This window comes from Colletotrichum graminicola (genome assembly GCF_000149035.1).
Source record: "Colletotrichum graminicola M1.001 genomic scaffold supercont1.51, whole genome shotgun sequence".
In the NCBI taxonomy this organism is placed as follows: domain Eukaryota; kingdom Fungi; phylum Ascomycota; class Sordariomycetes; order Glomerellales; family Glomerellaceae; genus Colletotrichum; species Colletotrichum graminicola.
Window position 1 is genome coordinate 110,411 of NW_007361055.1, and position 15,315 is coordinate 125,725.

Here is a 15,315-nt window from a genome sequence, read left to right on the forward strand (position 1 = left end):
TTCGTTCAGCACACAGCTTCTCAGCTCAGCCCTCCAGCCACTGACGACCAATCTCTGCCCTAGCCCCCGAGAAAAAAGTATGCTTTCATGTGGACCTGTGTCAGTACATGTGCTATACGCACTCTTTATACCCATCGGGGTTTGATGCGGAAACGGCTAACAATCAGAGTAGTGCTATTGTGGGCAAGGAGGTATGACTGTTGTTGTCGACCCGTGCCCTACTTGCCGATACCCTCGTTGCTCTCGCTGCAGGGTGGAAAGAGTACAGACACGCCAGCACCAGCAACAGCAACAGCATCAGGCTTCCCATACCTCTCACCGTCATCCGCTATAATAACCAGTGCAAAATCCCGGAACGCAGATCTCGTAACCCACCCCTTTCCCTTTTCCCCAGGATATAAAATAGGCTTTCAGAGAAGGGAGATTCCTATCTTGTCTCAAAAACTATGCGGACTACACCGCCCATGTATCAATACCTATTGTTTCCGAGTGTTCGACACTTGTGCATTACAAATAGCGGGACAAGGAAAATTCGGCATTAAGTCTGAGTCCTCGACGTCGGGACAGGCTCTTCAATTTGGTACTATGATTCTACGGTTTACGGGGAGAATGCCAAAAAAAAAGAAGCTTTTTGTCATCACTGAGGCCTCATGCCCGTATGATCACTATTATTATGCTTGGGTTTTCTAACTTGATTATAGAATTTCTATCCACTTAAATGATCGGCAATGCCGGGGCAGAGGTGTCGGGTCTCGCGCCTCCCTCGGTTGACTTGGATAGACCCGAACCGCCTGAGAAGGTGCCGAGGCCGAGACATGTGCATCTTTCAGCTCGCCATAGGTATGATGGTGCTTTCTCTTGGCCACCACGTTTCTTCGATGATCACCAAGGAGGATTCTCCCGGAGCTGGGAGAACTCGCCGTATATCGACTTGTTATCATATGCCCGAGAGCTAGAAGGAAATGACATCAGCATCTTCTTAAGAACAGAAGAGAACTGGGCCCCTGATCAACAGCGAGTCGACTCTGTCCTTGATATTACCCGCGAAGCTACGATTCAAAATTTGCTTGATAGAGACGAAAGAGCGCAGAAAGAGAAGATTGCGCTGCTAATCGACGGAAATGCTTCCGGTCCGGGACCACATCTTCGAGATTTCCTCGGAGGTCTGACAGCACAAGCATTATACGATGAGCTGAGCAAAAAGGTAAGTGCTTACTTGCTTCACTTGGAAAGAGACGTTAACTCATGCAATTTCAATCAGAGATATAGCGAAGATGGTGATGACAGCGTTGTGGACACTGACCGAAGGTTGATGTAAGCTTGATCACAGGTTAGCTAAACCCGTATGCGGCTACCATAACTAACGTGTTATTGCTACATGTAGATACGTCGCTAACCTGGATGCTTGGGGCATTATGGCCCTAGTGGGAACATCTCCGGAATCATTATTTCGGGTGCTAGGGGACTTCGTTCTGAATTACACATGCGCGAATCCATCTATCGGCGTGTCTTTCTCGGTATGTCGCATTGTATCAAGTATGAGATGGCACTTGGAAGAAGACACCTAACAATAGTGCACAGACCGAAGGACCTGAAACGTTTTCTATGCAGTTTTCTTTCCCCTTCCGTGTCTGGCGATCTACATCACAGCTGATGAACGATACTCGCAAAAGTAAAGCTACTGGGGCAACACTTAGGCACTCCCGCGATGTAACATTCTTGAGACATCTTGCCGGCTTCAAAGAGAATTCGGCCAATACAGACGGGATCTATGCGACAAACATTAGCTGCATAGTTACAGGCTACGACCAATCTCGATGGACAGGATTAGTCTTCCTGGAAACTTGGTTTGACGGGGCTCTAGACAATCCATCGCCAGACATGGTAACTCGCTATGAGAACGACTTCTCAGATGGGATGTTATCTGATCCACTTTGTCGGGGGAAAGTGGAAGCCGATAAGAGTAAGTGGTCTCCTCGACCGTACTTCATTCACGTCCTTGCCGTTCGAATTGTCCAAGTGCATCTGGAGTGGGCTTCATTATTCTCTCATGTCACACAGCGGATGACAGCTCTCGTAAGTATACCAGCCCATGACTGCTTCATTCATGGAGGTTTTTGATTTTGTCCACTTAAGAATTTTCTGCCCCAAGGATCTAACTCTCCCTAAGATCAGGCGACACGAGAATTTCATCAGACGCGTACGTACACCCACCTTGGACCAGGTGCCACCTATACCGAAGCAGAGAAAGATCCTTGAGGAATTTGATGAACTCGAAAACGGTCTCAGATACTTCAAAGAAGTTTTGGACGAGCTTGCACAAGTTCTGCAGGAAAACGTCAGAAGTGGAGAATTATTCATGAAGACCGACGTGCTCTATTTTCGCAACTATGATGAGCCATCTGACGATGCGTCGATCTGTTTCCCATATCTCGCGCAGATTCGAAAAACCTTCACAAACCTGGAGCAACTACGGCAAAGATTGGGAGATATGCAGCAGAAATGCAAAGAAATGGTAGAAGAAGTGGCTTCCGTACGTAAGATGGTAAGAACCCACAAGGCTGATGGCCTGATTTATCTTTTCACCATCTCAGGCCACCCAGCTCCCCACGTACATGGCAGCTCACTCACACATTGCAAAGCACCGCCAGCAATTGAATATTCTGACGCCGGTCCACTATTCTCCTACAGTCTTGGCTTGGATTACCATCGTAGGTCATTCTCAGCAAAAGCTGCTTCGACAATCATACTAACCACACTATCAGTTGACGTTTCCGCTGATAATCACTGCTGCTTTGTTCAGCTGCGACGATATTTTTATATTCAAACGTAGCTGGAAAAGCTTTCTGCTTGTATGGCTTGTCATCACGGTCATTGTCCTTGCCATAGCGGCGATTCGTGTATGGCTGTTCCAGTCCCAAAAGACCCCGGATAATGAAATCGAAGGGAGCTGCAATCCCTTGAATGCTTTGGACTCCCAAGAAAAAACTGCTGCGGATCAAATCACCCAAGAGGTGCCGCGATGCGCAACGCTTTTCACAGGCGTTATCGGTGTCTTCCAGAAACGAGGCGTTGGAAAAGCTGTAGCCGAGAACCCCCGGATTCGAGACCAGATAATAGCTCTTGAAACCTGTGGTTCCAGGTGAGGTTTGGGCTGGCTTGCATCCTACAGTGTTAACACCACAGATACAAGCTCTTTATATTAGCCTCGGAAGTAGTGTATGAGGTTCATTCAGGCAATGCGTGTTGATCCCATATTTGATACAGTTCTTTTGAGTTCTTTAATATGTCGCTAAGACTATTCAAGCTGGGAAGACATAATCTTTCAATAGATTAACCCTGGGCATCGTTATCACAACTAACTGGCGCACAATCATTGTGTCTGCCATAGTGGTGACGCTTCGCAATGACGGAAATCAACAACCAGATGAGCAAAACCAAGTCTTACGCTTGCTCAAGTGCCGACGTTTCTGCATTTACAGTTAAATATGCAGTTAGCCTCCTGATTTTACAGCTACAGGTCCTTTATCGTTCATTCATAGTAGGTTGTAACTTTTATAAGGCGTGCATTGTCAAGTGATCACTGTTGGATTTCCGCTTGACCATGTGTAACCGATGGACCCCGTTGAATGCTTGGCCGCTTAGTCGTGCAGCCGCTTTCCGTTTCTCCACCAAACCATGATGTACAGCTGCGGTGTTGCCAGACCTTTACGTCGCAATGATGTGTGCCAGCTGACCCCGCATCGATCGGATGTTAGGCACCGACGGCCATCGTGAAGTAATACAAAAGAACCAAGCCTATGCTCTCGAAATTAAGGTCTCGAGCGAATATTCGTTGTCTGGTCTAGCCAAGCTGAGTTGCTGACCATCTCTACAAGCAGTGTGAAAATAACTTTGACAGTTTGATATGTCAACCGAAAACGAGATCGCGAATGACACCTCAAAGGGCCAGCCGCTGGACATGAAAGTCTTGGGGATGAATAGCGGCACGTCTATGGTACGAAGCAGTTTCGCGCTCATTGGCAAAGCAGCAGAGTAGATGAAGATGTCACAAAGTATGAGTTCGGGCCGCTTCAGAACAATCCACTTGCTGTACTTTCGATTTCTCGAGGGCGAAATATCCAAGTTTAACCATCTCGTTTAGGGAGCAGGACTGATTTTGTCTGAAGTACCACCTTCACGTAACCGAATTAATATAGATTCCAGAGGGGACGGCGTGTTGCTAGAACCAAGCAAGATCATAAACCAAGAACTGGACATAAAGCTTTGCAACTTGCTGAGATGATACGGTAAGTGCGGCTCTGCAGTCGTTCTACGTGGTACTGGCTTATTCCCAGAATATCATAAAAATACAGACGAGGCACTTGTTGTATTTCACAACATCATGGGTATGGAAACATCGTCTCTGATGAGCTGCACACAAGTTCAAGAAAAGACCGGACGGCTCGTCAGATGTACCACATCCGCCTCCTCAGAGTAGGCCTAAGGCAACACCTGCAAAAGGACCCAATGGAACATTTCGTGCGGCGTTGTTAATACTACATTCACTACCGTTAACTTTCTAAGTGGTAGGCTAAGGACGCGGAGAGTGTTGAGGATGCTTGTATGCACAGGAAGCGGGACTATCAAAATACTGTACTGATCGGCGAGATGATTTCTCGATTCATCATGACAGGATTGATAGGAATCTTCGTGGTGATCCCTTTGACGACGCTTTCATACCAGCCCAGAGCAAAGATGCAGTTAGGAGTCGTCTCAGCATGTGTTGTAGCATTCTCATGTCTAGTTTCCGCTTTTCTCAAAGTCAGAAGCGTGGAGATGATGATGGTGACAACTGCTTATAGCGCCATCCTCACTGTTTTAATGTCAGATATGTAAAGGAGACTTAATTGACGCGTTTTTTATCGTTTCGGCGGATGCTTCTAGCTGACCAGGAGAACTACTTCCTGCAAGATACTTTACCAACAATTTCTCTTTGTTATCTTCTCTGTTATTTTGATCATCATCACTATATTCATAGTGTTTGTTGTCTTAGTCAATAATGTCTTCGTCGTCTCTGTTATAATTACTATTCACCCAAGTAGGAAACCTTTCATTCAGTCAGAAAATACGACAGAAAAACATTATAGATCTTGGCAAACAAGAATATGCATTACTTGAAACGGAGACATAATGGCGCCTTCAGCTAGGATAAGACGGCTTAGACCCGGAGAGCATGGCCAAGCCGCGTGGGGGGCTAGAGAAGGCGAGAACGGACCCTGTAGAGGATTCATCAGCACAATTGGCGGAGGGTCATGGGGCTTTTGGGCCGGCCTAGCGTTGGAAGAAGTGTCTGCTGATACATGGGCAAAAGTCAACCCACGAGATGAGTCACGGGACACGGTGATTCGAATCCGATGGAGCCTTCACAAAGCCAGCTACTTCTCGACGACTCGAAATCAACCCCCTAAGTGGAGACGGTCCACTATAGCAGACTGCAGGAAAACCCTCCGTTCTTTGCCTACTTTTCCGCATGCTCGACCGGCATCAGCGATGTAGCGCGATTGGCCGACAGAGGGACCCATCTGGCCAGCGCACTGCAGCTAGCTGGATTCCGACACGTGATCGGGACACTCTGGGGGGGTTTGGCCAAGATTTGTGTCGGAATGGTGAAGGTAATCTTTGAGAAAATATAGAGTGATAGGATGGTAAGCATCGCGATCTCCGTTGGCTGTATGATGTATCGAGCGCTACTTACACTACCCAATGGAGGAACAAGGCACGGAGAGGCGGGAAACATAAAGCCGCTGTGCGTAGTGACAGGAAACTCGGGCTTGGGGAATTATTACTATTGAATTCCCTACGTTAACTTTGGTGCATATAGATACAGCGAAGGTATGAAAAGAGAGGCTTCAGATTACACAAACAGAACCCGATCTACGATGAAAAAGAGGAGAAGTGAAGTTACGGCGACTTTCGTCGCCTTGTTTCCAGGAAAACCAGATTGATCTACCCCGAGGCTGGTTGGGAGAAAGCAAATGCAGCCTGTTTTCACCGATCACTGATGTAGAAGGTTGCCTCATTTTCTGACTGGTAAGCCTGCATCTGCACTTACACGAACCTGAGCCAATTACGACACGCCGCGTCGGGCTACCTCGATGCCCAACCACACCACCCATATCCATATCAATATCAATTCAGCCTAGTTGCCGAAGAACCAAACTGAAATCCCATCGTTTGTGATAAGTTCTTCCTCCACTCTCTCTTTATACTGCAAGATAGGCAGTGCAAAAAGCATGTCAGCTTGAATCAACCATCATGGCGACTCTTTCAATCAGTGGTCTCCAGTCTTCGCTAGAGAAGCTCAGCCTCGATTCTCCTCTTCCTTCATTTCCCGATGCCGAGGTGTTGGTACGCCCGCTTGACGTTTTCCGATCCTACATCGCCCAAATCGTGGCTGAGATTTCAGGATGCGACCCTGCGGTTGCATATGATGCCATCCAGTCAACGGCTGCCATCTCCATGGGCGACCTTGCTGTTATCCTTCCTCGTCTCAAAATCAAGGCGAAAGGCGATGCTGCAGCTGAGCTGCTTGAAAAAGTAAGAAATCCATTCTCCAGGGACAAGGTGACCAAACTCATGGAATAACACTTAGTTCCCCAAGTCGCCTCTTTACACGTTCCCTTTCATCGATGGGGTTCATATCCGCATCTTCTCTCACCCGTTCTTCCTCCCAAGACTCGTAGTACCTTTCATCGTCGATCGGAAGGAGCTATACGGTGCAGACGATTCATATGGCCTGCGAGACGCTTCATCCCCAGAAAGTGGACGGAAAAAGGTCGTGGTCGAGTTTTCGTCTCCCAACATTGCAGCTGAGTTCGAAGGCAGACACCTTCGTAGCACTATCAACGGCGCCTCGATCGCCAACCTTCACGAGCGCATGGGGTGGGACGTCGTCAGACTGAACTTTCTAGGAGACTGGGGCAAGAATATTGCCCTTCTTGCCGTTGGATGGAACAAGTTCGGGTCGGAGGAAGAGTTCAGCAAGGACCCCATCCGGCATCTTCTGGACATACACAACCAGATTAACGAATTATTCAAGCCCGAGCAAGAGGCAAGTCTCAAGGCCAAAGACGAGGGAAAGAATACGGCCGAGATTGAGTCTCAGGGTATCTATGCCGAGCGTGACGCTTTCTTTAAGCGCATGGAGGAGGGCGACGCCGATGCGGTAGCCCTTACCACGAGGTTCCGCGATGTGTATGTCGAAGACTACACGAAGGCGTATGCCCGTCTCGGCATCAAGTTTGATGAGTATGCCGGCGAGTCACAAGTGACGTCAGAGTCCATCGCAGAGGTCGAGTCTCTACTGAAAGACAAGGGCATCTCTGAAGAAAGTGACGGATCATGGCTTATAGACTTCAAGAAGCATGGCGCTAAGGGCCTCGGAACTGGGATGATTCGGAACCGCACCGGAACTACCATGTACTTCTCCCGGGATCTCGCTGCGATCCTGGATCGAGAGAAGCAGTACGCTTTCGACAAGATGATCTATGTCGTCAACGCCGAGCAAGATTCCCACTTCCGCGGTGTGATCAAGGCACTCGAGCTAATGGGACGCGACGACCTGTCCAAGAAGATCCAGCATGTCAACTTTGGCAAAGTCCAAGGCTTATCTTCTCAGCTTGGCAACGCTAATCTTCTGGGAGATATGCTCAACCAGTGTGCCAACGCCGTCAAAGATGCCATGTCCACAGAACAGAACTCCGGGGCTCCGCTTGCCGCCGCCGAGCCTTTCGGCATCACTTCGCTTATTGCGCAGGATATGCATACGAAGCGCGCCAACGGCTACGCGTTCGACAGCAAGAAAATGACAGAGTTCGAAGGCGAAACGGGGGCTGCTCTGCAGTTACATTACACCCGTCTTTGTCTAACTATCAAAGAGCTTGGTGTCGATCCTACTGCACTCGAAGAGGTCGACTATTCCCACTTGGAGGAAGAAGAGTACACAAACCTCCTTAGGCTCATGGCCCAATATCCCGATGTTGTTAATGCAGCGTACAAGACACTCGAGCCGTCTGCTGTCCTGACCTATCTGTATCGGCTGGCCGAGCAGATTGTTGTGTGTCTTGATGACGACGAAGGAGGAGATGAGGAGGGCGAGGGGGAGGAGGAAGAAACGGCCGAGAACCCGAAGGCTGACCTTGCGCGAGCTGTGCTGTATGAGAATGCGAGACAAGTGTTCGAAAATGGCATGAGAGTCCTCGGTATCAACCCGTTGGCGACTTGAGCTTGTGTGACTGACTCTCATCCCGGGTTCATCTTTTTGCGAATCATGGTCCTCAGATTATTGTTGTTTTTCTTTTGGCAAAGGTTGTTTTGATTTGTGGAAGGAGCTGGTTTTTCCCGGCTCATGAGATGATGACTTGATGACAGACATGAGAACGCGGCTAACAACCGTTTGCCTCGCTGCAGAGTAAATTGAAAGATACCAAAATTAGCAAAGTTCCATAATGTAAGTAAACAATACTATGCAACGAAATTTAGTCATAACACTTCATCCGAAAGTACAATTAGGCTAGTCATTCTCTTTTATATCTAAGTTTGTGGTTTAGGGTCGTCATAAATCAAGTAACATCGTCAAGTCACAGCCCCGCTACAACTGGTTATTCTTTCCAAAAGCTAACATATTCTCTTCGGTAACTTTGGGTTGAGTTCGTCCTCCGTCATCGTCCCCTGCCGTCCCGACGAGAACGTTGAAGGACGGCGAGACAGACGAGAGAAAGAAGGACGACGAAGAAATAACGAGAGAGCACTTCTTTCCTTTTAGTTAGGTAAGAGAGGACGGTCAGAAAAGGTACTAGAAGACATAACATATGTCACACCCCAAAGCCCTCATCTTAGGCCGTCTTTACAGCAACTAATCGCAACTATCGAGAGCAAATTACCGGAAATATTTTCATATATTCACTGTGAGTACAAACAATCGAACAGAAATCTAATTATCCGAGGTTTCTTTCCCAGTAGCCTCTGACTCGCCTTCAGACCCGGGACAGTTGCTCCTTCCCTCCGCAAAGCCCAACCACACCTTGCCTTACATTCACCGCCATCCTTCCACCCCTCCACAATCTCTCTCATTTTCACTTTTTCTCACTTGCTTACTCACTCAACCCTTCAACTTCACTTTCTTCTCTTTGACATTCACTTTCCTTGGCCTTTCTCTTTTGTTTCTGTGTGTTCTTTGGCGCGTGTTCTTGGATGATCCTTGACACAATACATAACTTGGACACCAACAGGTGCAGAAAGCCACCAGAGCCAAGGTTACTAAAGGTCAGTGACTTCATAAACCTTCAAACTGTCTTCAACTTTCTGTTCAGTATACAGGAATGGAAACTAATCTGTGCTGCCCTCCAGTCTTTTCCTACACAGCCACAGAAAGGCCATCCAAGTCAGAGAAGGAAAGAATATTCAGCAACTTCATTGTCGCGTCCAACAACACCCACACCAACTCTTTCAACATGGCGAACCGTCGTGACCGCGGCACAGCCCTCATTACCCCCGAAGAGCGCGTTCGACGCGTTCAGGAGGCCAAGAACAACATACGCAAGACGGCCACCTACACTCCTGCACTCTTGGGCCGAATTCAGTCTCGCATTGACGCCAATGCCTTCCGCCGCTGTATCTCGGACAATACCATATACCAGTCGCTCTGTAACTCTCTCAAGGACAAGAATATCCCCGAGCGAGAGCGACGTCCGGACCTAGTCGACTTCCTCGCCCTCGAGGCCATTGTTCCCGTTAACTACGACGGCGAATACAATCGCGTTCTAAAAGACCTCTTCGTCCGATGCCATACTGAGGCTTGGGTCGTCGAGGCTGTTCTGCAGGCCAATCATGAATGGTTCCAGGATGCCATCGGCGAGGCCCGCAGATACATCAAGACCCTCGTCACCAGGATCGACTCACAGCTCCTTGAGATCATCCTCGAGGACATTGAAACCAGCTTTTGGCGTGAGGAGACGAGGGAACATCCCCTTTACCATCGCGTCATAGACAAGGTCGCCAAGGGCCAGACTCTGACCCAGCGCGACGTTATCACAGCCGTCGCCATCAACGGTGGAAAGTACCCCACCGAGATCTTCCGTCACCTAGTCATCAAACAGAACTCCAACATGCTCAACTGGGGAAGCAACATCAGTGCACAGAATGCCCTCTATGATGACGAAGACTTCCAAGGCGTACGCGCTGACACCACCATTTACAGCGAGACCATGGTCAATCTCGAGTCTTTTGCGAACGCCATGCAGAACAAGAAAAATAGCCACGAGGTCCGCAAGAAGATCCGCGAGATGAAGGAACTCATGAAGGACGACGTCGGTGTTCTCCGCCACACCCAGGGTGGACGCGTCCAGAAAGTTGCCGGCGGCAGTAATGGGAACGGTGACATCCACCCTCGCTGCAACTCTGAGGCGTCCAACAGCCCCGGTCTGTGTGTGAATCAGGAACCTGGAGACTGCGGACAATACTTTGACGGGATGCAGGGAGACATGGGCGGCGAGGGGAACCATGGTGGTGCTTCGATTAAGAGAGAAGAGTTCGGTGCCGATGGATTCTTCACCCAATCCTCTTAGTTTTCCCAGTTACATATCAGTGCCGTTGAAACCTGGACGTCAAGGCGTAACGAAAGACGACGGAGATGGCGACGCCGGGGCAAGTGGCTTTCGATTCATTGGGTCAGATTTTCTTTCTTTGAACTGACATTGTATTATTGGGCAACACAGCGCAAGGTACAGCCTTGTGGAATGGGACATGGCCAGATGGCTTCCCAACTGACTGCTGCTGCAGGCAATGATATTGTCAACTCAGCTGTGCTCATTCTTATATTGTCATGTTGTCTTTGTTCTCAGAACAATTTTCAGTTTTCCACAGTCCGGAACGCCTTTTTTCAAAACCTTGGTCAAGACAGTACCCCTACTTCAATGACTTCGGTGGCTACTAGCAATAATCTTTTGAAATGGGTGGAGCATCTCGAACAAGTTGAAGGAAGGCCTTTGAGCGGACGACGAGTCAGGTATACCGGGCACAGCCGCGAGTTTTGCTTTGATGGGTGGCCCAATTGAATTCAATGATTGGGCAATTACAAAAGACGATAAGCATTGAAGTCAAGTCCGGGGTTTCCAATTGGCGCCACATCGATGCGTTGCATAAAAGTTTTACCATCCAGATTTGCGTATGGCACGCACATCCCAAGTGCCATAAGCAGCAGTGCCGTTCATATACTTGGCCTTCAACATACCAAGTCATCATGACCCATCTGCCCCTCCCCCTCCCCATCTACTACCCCTTACAAAGCATGCCCTGGTACCATTGCATCGCTTGTGACCACGAACTCCGTCTTCTTCATGATAACCGGCGAGCCATGGTAGTCCGCGTTTTCCTCATCATACCCCTTGCTTGCGCTTGAGTGATGCACGCCGCTTTCAGTGCGGTCGGTGCCACTGCCCAGGGGTTGCATTCCGTTCATTCCTGGCCGCCAGCTCTGCAGCGCGTACCTGCTTCCCACGTTGCCGCCCTTTGCAGACCTGCCGTAGCCGCTGGGATCGCCGTACTTCTGGTTGCTTCGGCTTCCCGACCTGCTCTTCTCGTTGAAGTACTTGACGAGGGGTGCGAGTGTCGGCACGCAGCAGACAATGATGCCGAGGTTGTTCTCCACCGCGGACCACATGATGAGGGGCGCCGAGTCGAGGTAGTTTGCGAGCGCGTGAACGGTCTGGATACGGATGATTTGGATGATGGTGATGAAGGCGCCGAGGCCGAAAAGGCCGAGGAGCACAAATTTCTTGCGCTTCTGGATCTTCGAGTTCGCGAGTACTGGAAAGGGGAGGAACATGCTGGTAGTCACACAGTCAGTCGAACAGGTCTGAAGAAACAGAGCATTGGCAGTCAGTCCGACTCACACTACAAGGTCAAAAAGGATTGTCAACGAGGCCATGGCGGTGTAGAAGGGGACTCCTTTAAGGCAGGAGCCATTCGTGATTGTCGGGTCCCACTGCTTGGCAATCTTGAGGCTATCAGTGGCTGGACGCAATTCTTCTGACAAAGGCGAGACCTACCGGTGTGCAGAGGTTTATCTGAACCACGAGAAACGTGAAGTGATACGCAACACACATACCCATGGTGATGAATGTTCCTATTTTATAGGGACCTTGAGGAATGAAGCGAAGGTAAGAGAGTAGCAAGCTCATCTTGAAGCCGAGGATGCTGGTGATGTAGCTTTGATGGGGGTCAGCAAGGCGATAGCTCTGTTCTGGAGATACAGCTGTGCACTTACAAGGGTGCGCCGGCATACTGTAGCAAACCAAAGTTGTAGAGGTTTTCATTGGGCATATCCTCGATGTTCTGGAGTCCAAGCCCCCATTTAGTTTCTTGTCGTATTGGTTCGCATCTAGAAAAGACTTCTGGTGAAGGAATAGCTTACGAATCGTGCTGACTACTGCAAAACCGCAAGATGCAACCCACGTTACGACGATAACCCAGTCATCTGCGTGCGTATATTAGTCCTCCTACTTTGCTCCATGATATCTCGATATTCTCGACGTACCTAAACCGGCTGCGTGCAACATAATGACACGCACATACAGTCGCAGACTCATGACTACCAGCGACATTGCCGTAAAAGCCAAAGCGACAGTCGTGATCTGTACGCCCGAGGTCTCCGTTCCCGGAGGGGTGTTGTACGTCCACGGCGTATCCATTGTGACTGGGGATTCGAAAAGCCTTCCCTGTACCAGCTCTGCGTTGGGTCGACTTGATGCTAACCGGCGGGGCCGAAGGCCAGCGGACTGACCCGTCGTCGGGACGCGGTGAGGTGCGAAGGGTGTTACCGAAGATCCGGGCGGGAGGAAGGAGGAGTAGCACAGGGAGATGGGGCTCCAGAGCCGGCTGGTATTTGACCGGTATATGTGGCAATCAGTTCGTCAACATCATCGTCCGACCAACACGGAAGTGATCTTACAATGGCAGTGAGAGGAGCGGAGTGGAGGGAGGCCTAGTGTACAAATATATGCCCGCCTTCTCCGGGTTTTTTTCATAATCTTTCGACATGGACCCCAACCCGAACCTGTGAACAGGGCAAATCCGAGAATTTGGGCCAAAAGGCTGTTCCCTGTCGGCGTATGCAAAGATATTACACTTACAGTAACGGCCAAGCCCGTCTGCAGGTGAGAACTCTATTTGGGTCTGGCTAAGACACGCCCTTGTCCCTTAGATCTCTCTCAATGGCCAAGTTCTTATCTTCGCTTGAGAACCACGCCTTCGCAAAAGCTATGATGGCGAAAGCCACGAGGACGCTCAGGGGGGTTGTTGAGACTTCGTGGTTGGCCCCCACCGGAAAGCTTACCGGCGTCGCAATCCAGGAGGCTCTTGATACAAGCAGATCCTGGTCCGCATCTTGCCAAACGCAAACAGTTACGACCTGTCAATTTGAAGGCCACCACCCCCGAGTTCGGAATGCGCCCAAGATTCTAGAAGCCATGACCGCTGTCGACTCCTATTGCGCGTAGTATGTCGTGTAAACTACGTCCTTACTACGCGCGCTGCCGTACCATAATTGTGCGGCGCACTAATCAGCGCGCTACCAGGGATGATTTTTGTTATTCAGCTGCTGGCGACAGTCCCCCCTGGTTGTCGACCTAAAATCGCAAGCATGGGTCGGTAAAGTAGGATTGCGATTTTTGATAATTGTTCAGGGAACCTTAGGACCAGAACAATACGCGTTTAGCGAGGAAAGACGAGCCGCCGTCCAACACCATCCTGAGTCAATGAATCCCTTATGTCATAGTATCACTGACGTGATCCATCAGTACGCGCAACGCCGAGAAATGTGCTATCAACGGCGGGTCAAACGACTGCGAGATGCGTCAACATATCGGAGTAGATATGGCAGTGGAACGTCAAGCAGAGAAGGGTTGGTCCGTGAAACAATTACAGTTGACGTGATAGATGAGACGAGCAGAGCTTTGGCCAAGGCACCGTTTCGGGAAATGCACCGCATGCGGCAAAGGCTTAATAACCCACAATACCGGCGCAAGGTGGACGTCTCGACGAGGAGAGGCTTTCCCTGACAGCGGATGTATATCCGGGTTTACCGGCTCCAACGTTGTGCATTATGCGGCCCTGATATGTTCCATCGACCCAAAAGAACGCCGGCGTTGGTCGGGACTGCGGACCAGAAAATGGCATTTGGAGGCTCTGTCACGTCGACGAGGTCATATGAGATGGGCTACCGTAGCGTTCGTATATAACCCTGTCTCTTCTTGCCCAAATTGAAAGTCTTCCAGAAAGGCCATGGCCGCTTTTTCAGGTGAGGCCGTATCTTGCTTGGGCGCGGGTGGCGTTGTTTAGAATGCTTCTCCCGGGCCGTTACGGGTCGGAGGGATCCGCGTGGAGCGACACCCCGCTTTGGAGGACACCAGGACTGGGAGATCCACAGAATTAGGGGTATCGTAGGGGAAAAAAGGAGGAGAAAAGAAAGAGAAACAAGGCTCGTTAACCTAAAGGAATGAATTAAAATGAAAGGCCTTCAGTGTTGTGTGACTCAAACACCCTGACGTGGAGGAGTTTCGCGAAAGTCCTTCCGGTTCCGAATGAGAAAACAAAGTGTCTGTCAGCTCCGTAGTGTACGGATAGAGACTGTTGACTGGGATGGCGAGAACACTCTTCCAAGGTTGCAATGGCTGACCGGTCCTGCGGATATGCCGTACGGAGTAGACTGATGCACATCCTGCACAATTGAGAGACGCAGATTTGCACAAGTCCCACTAACGCTTCCCAGTAGTGCCGATTAGCTCTGATGATCCCAGCTACTCTGAGAGTAAAGTATATCTGGACTGCCTTTACAGTTGATCGTAGAGGGACACATGATCTCGTACGGATCGGGTTTGGATGAACGTTTCGATCCTGCTTTGTCGTCGCCTTATCCATTGGTACGAAGAGACAATGGTTCTTCCAATTTCCCGTGGGGTCGGCCTAAGGATGCGGTAACTAATTCTTTATTTGCTTTACGCCCTGGTCAGATCAACGTTTTGCCAAACCACGGGTTTTCAACCAGATGCTCTAAACCTGCCCCTTGCCGTCGACGCATTGCCTCGTACGACACTGGATTTAGGAAACCTCGGGTGTGTTGCATTCTATCGGTAGACAGCAAGATTTGGGTTAGACCACCGCTAGTGCATTAGTGTCCGCTCCTCACTTACCTACTTTTAAATATGGAGGTGGTGAGGGGCATCATTTCACCACTTATCTTATAGAAACATGGATCAGGCAGTGGGGCTTCATTCT

The 15,315-nt window shown here is 49.6% G+C and overlaps 6 protein-coding genes across 6 annotated transcripts; 5 read left to right on the forward strand and 1 right to left on the reverse strand.

Moving 5' to 3' along the window:
• Positions 1 to 718: 718 nt before the first annotated feature.
• Positions 719 to 3,146, forward strand: GLRG_09673 (uncharacterized protein; the record flags this gene model as incomplete). Its single annotated transcript, XM_008100358.1, has 6 exons — positions 719 to 1,204; positions 1,262 to 1,314; positions 1,385 to 1,517; positions 2,171 to 2,545; positions 2,643 to 2,711; positions 2,766 to 3,146. The coding sequence occupies 6 exons, from the start codon at positions 719 to 721 to the stop codon at positions 3,144 to 3,146; spliced, it is 1,497 nt and encodes a 498-aa protein (XP_008098549.1).
• Positions 3,147 to 4,623: 1,477 nt separating this feature from the next.
• GLRG_09674 (uncharacterized protein) lies at positions 4,624 to 4,878 on the forward strand (the record flags this gene model as incomplete). The annotated part of the gene is made up of 1 exon (XM_008100359.1): positions 4,624 to 4,878. A coding segment is annotated over one exon (255 nt), but the record flags the coding sequence as incomplete, so codon positions are not given.
• Positions 4,879 to 6,297: 1,419 nt separating this feature from the next.
• On the forward strand, positions 6,298 to 8,266 carry GLRG_09675 (arginyl-tRNA synthetase; the record flags this gene model as incomplete). The annotated part of the gene is made up of 2 exons (XM_008100360.1): positions 6,298 to 6,579; positions 6,635 to 8,266. The coding sequence occupies 2 exons, from the start codon at positions 6,298 to 6,300 to the stop codon at positions 8,264 to 8,266; spliced, it is 1,914 nt and encodes a 637-aa protein (XP_008098551.1).
• A 1,228-nt stretch (positions 8,267 to 9,494) lies between these two features.
• Positions 9,495 to 10,607, forward strand: GLRG_09676 (uncharacterized protein; the record flags this gene model as incomplete). The annotated part of the gene is made up of 1 exon (XM_008100361.1): positions 9,495 to 10,607. The coding sequence occupies one exon, from the start codon at positions 9,495 to 9,497 to the stop codon at positions 10,605 to 10,607; it is 1,113 nt and encodes a 370-aa protein (XP_008098552.1).
• A 713-nt stretch (positions 10,608 to 11,320) lies between these two features.
• GLRG_09677 (uncharacterized protein) lies at positions 11,321 to 12,731 on the reverse strand (the record flags this gene model as incomplete). The annotated part of the gene is made up of 6 exons (XM_008100362.1): positions 11,321 to 11,867; positions 11,934 to 12,037; positions 12,090 to 12,249; positions 12,308 to 12,401; positions 12,455 to 12,517; positions 12,578 to 12,731. The coding sequence occupies 6 exons, from the start codon at positions 12,729 to 12,731 to the stop codon at positions 11,321 to 11,323; spliced, it is 1,122 nt and encodes a 373-aa protein (XP_008098553.1).
• Positions 12,732 to 13,253: 522 nt separating this feature from the next.
• GLRG_09678 (uncharacterized protein) lies at positions 13,254 to 13,538 on the forward strand (the record flags this gene model as incomplete). The annotated part of the gene is made up of 1 exon (XM_008100363.1): positions 13,254 to 13,538. The coding sequence occupies one exon, from the start codon at positions 13,254 to 13,256 to the stop codon at positions 13,536 to 13,538; it is 285 nt and encodes a 94-aa protein (XP_008098554.1).
• Positions 13,539 to 15,315: the final 1,777 nt, after the last annotated feature.